General features: G+C 47.9%; 1 protein-coding gene across 1 annotated transcript; it reads right to left on the bottom strand.

Moving 5' to 3' along the window:
- Positions 1-526: 526 nt before the first annotated feature.
- LOC113993087 (probable G-protein coupled receptor 83) lies at positions 527-8,111 on the bottom strand. Its single transcript, XM_027730960.2, has 4 exons — positions 7,157-8,111; positions 5,425-5,550; positions 3,752-3,885; positions 527-3,230 (listed from the first exon to the last, which is right to left on the bottom strand). Exons 1-4 carry the CDS (start codon positions 7,532-7,534, stop codon positions 2,606-2,608), a joined length of 1,263 nt encoding a protein of 420 aa, XP_027586761.1. The 5' UTR covers positions 7,535-8,111; the 3' UTR covers positions 527-2,605.
- Between the last annotated feature and the right edge of the window lie 654 nt (positions 8,112-8,765).

An 8,765-nucleotide genomic window follows, 5' to 3' on the forward strand; every position in this document is an offset into this window, starting at 1 on the left:
GGTTGTGGATTTGAGACTGCCAGGAGCAGCACTCTATGCTTTCTTGCTAATCCCCTCATAAGAGGGAATAGCATCTCCTTTTCAAAACCCAAAAGTTACACAAAAGCCACAGGAGAGAGAGGATCCTGAACCAGTATTTTATTGACTGTTATCAGCTCCCAAAAAACACTAGTGGATCAAATCTTGTTGTATTATAACCGCACAGAAATTTTGACAGAGCTCATATTAAAGCAAGAGCATCCAGAGAGAGGTTGTGTGTGATGAGGGTGAAGTTTGCCAGACTCTTGCAAAAACAACCATCTCAAAGAAACGATGTTTATGAGGCAGCCCAATGTTGCCAGACTGCATGTGCTGCGAGGAAACAATGTCAGTTTTCCTTCCAGGAGCAAACTGTCCCTCAGAGAACCTGGGCCAGGAGAGGAATGTCTGCCCACTGCAGAGGTCACACAGGCAGCTGTGGGTTTGAGCTTGGCTACACCATCTGTCCTTCCACAGGGACACTGACCCAATGTGCTGTCCTGCCAGAATAGACTCTGCCTGATTTATCCCAGAGTAATGAGTTTGGCAGTTCTCTAGGGGCGCATACTGCATTATTTAATCTCATTGATTTTTTCCAATGTAAAGAGAAGAACATTGGAATGAGAAGAAGTTTTACTAAGTTACTCACCATAACAATATTTCTTTGGGTTTGTGATTGGTTTGATTTCTTAACAAGAGACATCTTGTTTGCAAAAACCTCCAGATAGTGACATTAGGGAACTGCCATTTGCAGTGGCATGAATTCCCAGTTTTCCAGAAAGCAGAACACCAAACTTAGTAGTAATATATGGTTTATGCTGTAATTTACTTGTAACGCAAAATGAAAGGCTCCGGTGCTGCCTCTGTGGTGGCAGCTCCAGGAAGGATTCCACTCCAGCAGAACCAAAGTGAAGGCTCACACAGTGAAGCCCACAGGGAAAAATCTGTAAAACACATTTTCTGCAGGTGAATTCCAGCTGACACCCGAGCCTTGAGTGCTTGTTCTCTGAAGGGACTTTTCTAATTCCATTTCCTCCCCTCTAGGCACATCTTCTGCAGACTAATTCCTGCAGATGAAGAGGACAAGTGAGCACTGTGCCTAATATGGGAGCCCTGACCTGAAGCCTTTAGTGCTGGCAATGCCACTGGGGTTTGCAGTGTCCTGAGCCACACCAGGTCCCTGTCTCTGTCCCAGCTGCTGTTGTCCTTTCCCTTCCCACAATTAGCTTAGGAAGAAGAAAGATTCTTGTTGCTCTTATTCTTTCCTCAGCTTCACAGTTTCTTTTTGAAATGCCAATACATTCTCAGGTCACATATTCTTTCACCCATCAAAACATCTTGATTTTCAAATTTAAGCAGCCTTTCACCCAAGTCTGCAGCTATGGCACAGTGCCAGTCTGGATGGAAATGCCCAGCTGTAGACATGTAGTTTGGATTATTTTGCATAGGAAGGATGAAGCTAATTTCCTTTTCACCGTCTTTTGAAGCTCAATCCTTTGCCATCACAAAGGCCAAGCCAGGACTGAATGGACACAAAGAAACTGGTTATTCTTTCTGAGAAAGAGAAAAACACAACCTTGGTGGATTTTCACAGCCATAGGTTGAAGTTGGCCACGTGTTCCCACTGAGTCTCTCTCACCTGTGACCCAAACCCTGCTCTGAAACACAGGGGCTGGCTCTGCAGAGCCCCCAGAGCAGCAGCTGCCAGCACCCACTGTCCTGGCACTCACATCCCCAGGGATTCCAGCTGTCCCTTAGGTTCAGGAGGCACCACTCGGACCAGGAGCAGCGCTGCTGGCAGCGCTCCATCACCACTCCAGCAGCGGAACACAGGGGGCTGTGGCACTTTGAGATGCTCAGTTTTACTGAGTGGGGAGTACATGAAGGCTTACAAAGGAGCTCTCTCATCCAGGGCCAACTTCTCCTGTTTCCTACCTTTTGGGTTGAAAACCTGCAGCTCTGTTTCAGCACAACATTGGTTCTATCTCAGACAAAGACGGGTCCCAAGTTCCACAGGTGCCGAGTGGTTGCCGCTGCTGCCCATGGGATAACTCCAGGACAGACAGACAGACTGACCTGACAGGGAAGGGCTGCCAGGCTGGCAGGGAAGCCACTAAGGATGCAGTTCTTGAGGACTGATAAAAGATAAAGTATTATTGAAAGTGAAAAAAATTAGATTTTATGTTAAGAAATGTCAATTAATGAAGTTAAAGCCCAAACGGCCAAACCACTGTGGGCACAGCTGGTGTGTATATAACCAGTGTGGCTTCCTCATGTTTGCTTAGATCATGAAAGGCTTTGTGTACTGTTAAAGAAGTCTCTTAATTTTTTTCTGACTGTTCCACTGAAAAATATATTTGACAACCCTCATTCTGAAGCCCACACTGGGCAGTTCATCCCTGGAGAATTTTGACACCTGACAGGATGAGGTCCTGAATGACCCAGTCAAAGGTTGAAGTTTCTGTGCCTTCTGGCACAGGAAGGCTGTGGAAGGCTGACTAGATGGTCTCCACAGAACTTTCCAACTCTATTTTCCCCATGATTCTGCAATCACAACATGATGCTGCCCAGCTGTCAGGTGAGGGCTTCAGCTTTCTGCCACAATTGGCTGCACACTGGATATGTCTGTCTTTGCAGAGTTCCTCTGAGAGGGTGTCTGTGCCTTCTGACAGGCACTGCCTCTTTTGTCCCGGCAGTTCTCAGCCCAGGCGTGCTGGAACGGGGGGGAGATGGACTGCAGAGCGTGGCCCTGGGCCGTGGCCCTGCGCCGGCACACGCACAGCAGCGCCCGGAGCTCCGCGCGGAAGCTCTCGTTCAGCCAGCAGTAGATGAAGGGGTTGTAGCAGGTGCTGCTCATGGCAAACCAGTGAAAAGCGAAGTACAGAGCGTTGCTGCTGTGGATGGCCCTGCAGGAGATCAGCACCACGTAGCAGTTCAGGGGGAACCAGCACACAGCAAACACAACCACCACCACCATCAGCATCTTCAGCGTCATCTTCTTCTTTCGCTGATGAGCGTAGTATTGCTCCATGGTGAGGTCCCCAATGGCATTCCTCAGCCAGAGCTTCTTGGCCACCATGGTGTATGTGATGGAGATCACAAGCAAGGGCAGGACATACAAGAGAACAAACGTAGTCAAGTCCAAATACTTCCAGAAAAGGTCAGCAGGAGGAGGGAAGCTGGGGAGGCAAACCATTCGGATGGTTCTGTTTCTGAAGATCAAAGAGAGAAAGAAATCTCAATTCCACTTACAGCTATACACACCTGAGGGCAAACACCTCAGACATTCAAACAAGTTTCAGTTCAGGTATAGGTAGCAGAACTCATTTGGTATCATGGATAGGTGTCACTCTCAGTGGAAAATTTTTCTCTAGGTTTGACCTTTGGCCCCAGTGAAGGTATCTTAAACACACCCCCAGAAAAAGAAAGAAATCATCCATAGTGACATCTGTGCCCTCTACTAGCAAGTAGTCCCTCTCTCCTCTGTGCCTGCCCCAAATTACAGGGTTGAATCTCTGAGTCCGAAACAACTAATGAACCAGCCTGGAAGCAATTCCATCAATTGTCATTGTCCCTTCATGAGAGACACAGTGTTCAGGCAAAGGGAAGGACAACTTCTCTGTTTCACCACCCTTTCTAGTAAGATGAATGAAGAGGTGTGGCCTTGGCATATGTGGGGCTTTGATTCAGCTGCAAACGTCATATAACAAAAATCACCATGTAAATGTCTTACCCAATATAAAACCTTGTCAGAGTCTGATAAATGGCGTGAGGCAGCGAGAAGCAGCTGGCCATAACCCAGATGATGATGATGCAAATCCCTCCTTTCACCATGGACATGCGTGGCTTGAGAGGGTGCATGATCACCTGCAGAGAACAACCACTCCTGAGGATTTACAGCATCTGGGTTACTCTTTGAGCCTCATATTGCAGTGTGGCAGCTTCACATGCCTCTGGTGTTAAAAGGCAGAGAAACTTATTTTACAGGACTTCAGGGAGTACAAGGGCTGGGAAATGCATGGAGTTGTGCACGTATTGAGTGCTGCTGCTGGCCCAGAGTCTGATGCTCTGTGACACCCATCAGTGTGACTCCAGAGACCACGGTGGTGAGATCTCTGTTGAGCTACATGCACTGTGGGGAATTACATTAGGCAATGAAACAATAATTAAGAATAGACCTATCATATCATCCAAACGATCTCTTGGTTGATGAAGTCTTTGGTATTTTATGCATATTTTCTCATTATAAATATCTACTTAGTGAAGTAGTACAACTTCCATGGAACATCCGTCTGCTCTGGTACCTCTCAGGACTAGCAGTATTTTTAGAGGCAAGTGTTGATTTCCCTTGCTGAGAGACATCTCCTTACTTCTGTCTTTATCTCCTTGGGCCATACTAGCTCATTCCAGTTCTGAGGAACCATCTCCACTGAATTTAAGGATGGGTATTGTGTTTGCCCTTAATTAAACAAACACTTCTTGGTGCCTAGCCGTGCCTTGCAATCAACCCAGGATCTACTGATTAAAATTAAACCACTATCAAAATGCTTTGATTTCAGGAGCTGTAATGTTGCACATGAAACAGGCAGACTGTCAAAGTCTTTATGGTAAAAAAAGACTGAATTGGCTGATCTGTGCTCCAGTAGTCCCTGTGATTCTCTGACACCAGATGGAGCCCATCCCCGAGTGGAACCCAGTCTTGTTTTGCACTTCATCCAGCCATATCACATGACATTGCTTTTCAGTAACAAATGTTTCAATGGCTCCAGCACTGCAAGAAATCCAGGTCTGCCTGAGAGCTCACTGTGCTGGATCTGCCCTCGCAGTGCTCAGCATTCATCAGCTAAAGCACAAATTGCAAACTGTGTTAAAAGGAAGCTCTTTGATCTGCACTCATTGCTTGGCCTGGAAGGTTCCTTGAACTGGATGGGCTAACATAGCTCTTGCTGCTTCCAGCCTTAGGCATCCTGAAGGAATGGGACAAGCCTCAGAACTAACAGACTCTCAGAAATCCATGTGGAGAGAACGTGTGGGCTGGCTGATGTTTGCATGCAGCACATGATCCTGTCGTGCTGTCAGGGCTGTGCTCCCCAGTGGGGCTGAGAAGGGCAGGGAGTCCACGAGCCCAGGAGCCCAGGCAGAGAAGGAAGGGAGCAGGCTGCCAGCACTGATCTCCTGGGCTTTTCAGTGTCTCCAAGGACAGGGACTCCACACCCTCTTCGTTTATCACACTCACTGTGAAAAACATGGGTGTTTTGTCTTCTGCCATGAAAGCTGGAGTTCTTCCCTCCAGTCCCTGAGTCCCAAGTCAGTGCAGCTTTCCAGGTACTGGGATTTGAGGGGGAAACAACCATGTATTTAGTCCCTTATTTTCTTTGAAACATAGGGGTGGTGAATACGACATACCTGGTGCCGGTCCAGAGCGATGGCAGCAAGGGTCAGCACAGACACGTGGACGGAGCAGTACTGAACAAACCGGCTGATGTGACACATCAGCTTTCCAAAAACCCAGGTGCTGCTCACAAACCGCACCTGAAGAACAGACAACGTTGCATTAACAGGACCTGTACCTGAAGAGCAGCAAACTGGCTTCCCAGGCACATGGCACAGAGGAAATGTTTTAATACAGCTTCCCAAGGCTTTGTAGGTGCTTTATCCTCAGTTTTTCCTGTGGAAACAATGACTGTGCAAGGGGCTTTGAAGCAGCAGTGAGATTGAGCAGTGCCCTGTGTCTGTGTTTGCATGTGCATGTGTGCACGTGTCCATGTACCATGGCCCTGCAGGAACACGCAAAGAAACCTTAGCTCTGCTCCTCAGTGAGGCTCTGAAGGGCACACTGGGTGCCTCCTTGAAAACATTTACACCTTTGAACATGTGGGTGCTGAAAGCTGCATGGGCTCCAAACTTAGAGAGAGAAATCCTGTTCCTAGAGAGGTGTTGCTGATGATGACTTTTCTGCAGAGAAGATTGTGCCAAATTGCCTCACTCCCTCATTACTCCTGACTGCACAATATTAATTACAAATTAATGTAAGTCATTCTGCAGCAAATTAAGCTAATTTGAAGTAAAGCACATTTACTACAAAGCATCCGTCCACGCAGAAAATTAGTCAAGACTGTTTTCAATTAATCTAATTAATTTCCCTGTAGGGATGATTCTTGCAGCACTGACTGTCCCTGAACTGGAGCAGTGTGCTGGTTCTCTGGAGCTGATGTAAAGCTCATTCCTGAGAGAGCTGATGGATATTTAATTACTCGTGCTTAGTGTGTAGCTGTTGGCGTGAGAACACGCAAGAGGGCACCAGCCTCTCCCTGAACAGATTACAGAGTGCAAATCCCATCAGAGCAAGGTAGGGAAATCCCACCAAAGAAACAGGATCAGCATGAATTCAAATAGCTAATTTGGGATCTGCTTTTGGAAGGAAGAAGAACACTCTGGATAATGCTGAGCAGGGATGAAGCAGCGGAATTTAGGAATATTTGCATCTTTTGAATCAGAGTTCTGGATCAAATCCAGCTGCAGAGTCCTGGTTATATGATGTTTATAGTCTGTAATAGTGGGGCAAGAAATTAATCTTTACTTCTTCCCACCTATTCTTTAATGTTCTTTTATATTGTGTATTTTTTAGTCACTGCAAATAAAGAAAGGACGATCAGCCCCAGGAAGCACTGTCTGTAGTGCTGAGGGAGGGACTTGCTGGCTGACCCAGCTCAGCACAGCCCAAGTACTTCCCTGAGGTCTTGCACAGGGACTGACCTTGTTCACGGGGTTTCCATAGGAAACTGGCCATTAATTGGATTTTGTCATATCAAACTAGTCCTCACTTCCTTCCCCATCAACAAACAAAAGGTCTCCAACATCTGTGCCCTGCCCAGGCAGAGGGGGTGGCCTGCAGTGAAGCAACCCCCACTATGGAATGTGAGGTGGGGGCATGAGCCCCCATCTCCACTTGCTAAGGGGCTGTTGGGGAGGGGAAGCACAACTGCAGCCTCTCTGGGAGGCAAAAGGGGGAGGGGGCCAAAAGAAACTCTGGATCCCAGCCTGGTCCCAGCCCCTTCAATCCTCCTGCACACACAAGCAGCTGGCACACACAGCTGACAGGCACACACAGACAGCAGCAGACATGGCCGGGGCTCACCAGAGTGAAGGGGGTGTTCAGGATGGTGATCATCACATCGGCAATGGCGAGGTTGACGATGAAGAGGCTGGTGGCAGAGTGCATCCTCTTGTTCTTGATCACCACGTGGCACACCAGGATGTTGCCGAAGAGCGAGATGCAGATGATCACAGAGTAGGCGATGATCAGCAGTGCCTTCACCATCCGGCTCTGGGACTCGCCCTCATACTTGACCCCACTGTCAAAGTCGCCCAGGTCCTCCAGGTCCAAGTCATTGTGCAAGAAGGATTGGTTAGGGAAGCCATACAGTGCAGAGAAGAAGCTGGCTGTGCTGTTGTTCTCCGCCCTCCAGAAGGGCTTGGGGAGGTACTGCAGGGGGAACCAGGTGTGCCGGCTCATGGCTGGGGCAGCAGAGCCCCGGCACTGGTCACGCTCCTCTGCGCCTTCTGCCAGCTCAGCTGCTGAAGCTGGTGGTGGCAGGAGGGAACACTTGCCTTTTGAAAATCTGCCCCGTGGTTGCAAACCAGAGAAAAGAATTGATAATCGGGTCCTTCTCCCTGTGCTGAGGACACGTCAGCTTTGCCCTAGGGGCTCTCCTTCTGCTGTCCTTTTGAAGTCCCACATGTCCCCTACACGGAAGCTGATTCGGAGGCTGAAATGTCAGAGATCCCCAAACACTTTCCCTCTGCACCAATGAAGAAATCCTACTGAATATTTCCTTTTGAACATTGTTCTTCTATCTGCAACTTATCCTTGGAAATCTGCTTTATTGGTTCTCCACACAGTCCTTCATCCATCAGGTTTCTGTTTCCCAAGAGTTTTCAGAGCTTTTCAGAATCAAAAAAGCAAGAGCTGCCTTTCCCATTGCTTTCTCCCCTCCAAGTATCTCTGACTATCCAGTGAAGCAGCTTTGCTCAGCAGCCGTGGTCGCTGCGTTCCCTGTGATATGCACAGCTGCCAGATGACACACCGTGTGGGAAGGAGCCAATGGCAGATCTCTTCCCAGTTTATCCTGAGGTGTATCACAACCCACACGTGGGCAACGGCAGAGTCTGACATGTGCAGATCTAGAGAGCAGCAAAACACAGAGAGTGGATGTGCCATGATCCCTCCCGTCTGCTCTCTCCTTTCTGGGCACCCAGCACAACACCTACATGGGGTGAAGCATCTTTACTACTTCACAGTATCACTCTTTCTCTCCATCCCAGAGTTTTTAGCAGACAGAGAACATCCAAGGATTTTCCTTTCTGGTGCTCTTTTGAAATTGCTGAAATGTCAATTGAGATGCAGATCCATCTTCTGAACAGATTTAGTGTGATCCAACGTAATCTCATCAACAGACCAGTGTGGATGAGGGCCAGAGAAATCAGAGCTGTACTATAAAATTTCAGATTTTTGGGAACATTAAAACATCAGATTTCAAGCATTTTCATAGGCCATTGCCACAGTTCAGGCCAAGGAGGACAAGTTGAGGACAAGTCCCTGGGCTTGGCAGGTTTATGTACTTCCCTGCAGTGACTTTTTCCTGCCTGACAGAGAGAAATGAGATAATTCAGCAGCTCATTGTACAACATGTAAAAGCATTCAGAGTCAAGGCTGCTCACTCTTGCACCTGAATTTAGGCTAATTT

The sequence above is a fragment of the Pipra filicauda genome, unplaced genomic scaffold (assembly GCF_003945595.2).
Source record: "Pipra filicauda isolate LSUMZ 115617 unplaced genomic scaffold, ASM394559v2 scaffold9_size5747161_pilon, whole genome shotgun sequence".
In the NCBI taxonomy this organism is placed as follows: domain Eukaryota; kingdom Metazoa; phylum Chordata; class Aves; order Passeriformes; family Pipridae; genus Pipra; species Pipra filicauda.

What these genes read in the sequence shown, in the direction of transcription:
- LOC113993087 (XM_027730960.2), bottom strand. Translation starts at nt 7,534, where the DNA reads ATGAGCCGGCACACCTGGTTCCCCCTGCAGTACCTCCCCAAGCCCTTC. An exon ending in TGAACACCCCCTTCACTCTG is followed by an intron (nt 5,551 to 7,156) that starts GTGAGCCCCGGC and finishes TCTGTTCTTCAG; the next exon opens with GTGCGGTTTGTGAGCAGCAC. An exon ending in TCGCTCTGGACCGGCACCAG is followed by an intron (nt 3,886 to 5,424) that starts GTATGTCGTATT and finishes TGTTCTCTGCAG; the next exon opens with GTGATCATGCACCCTCTCAA.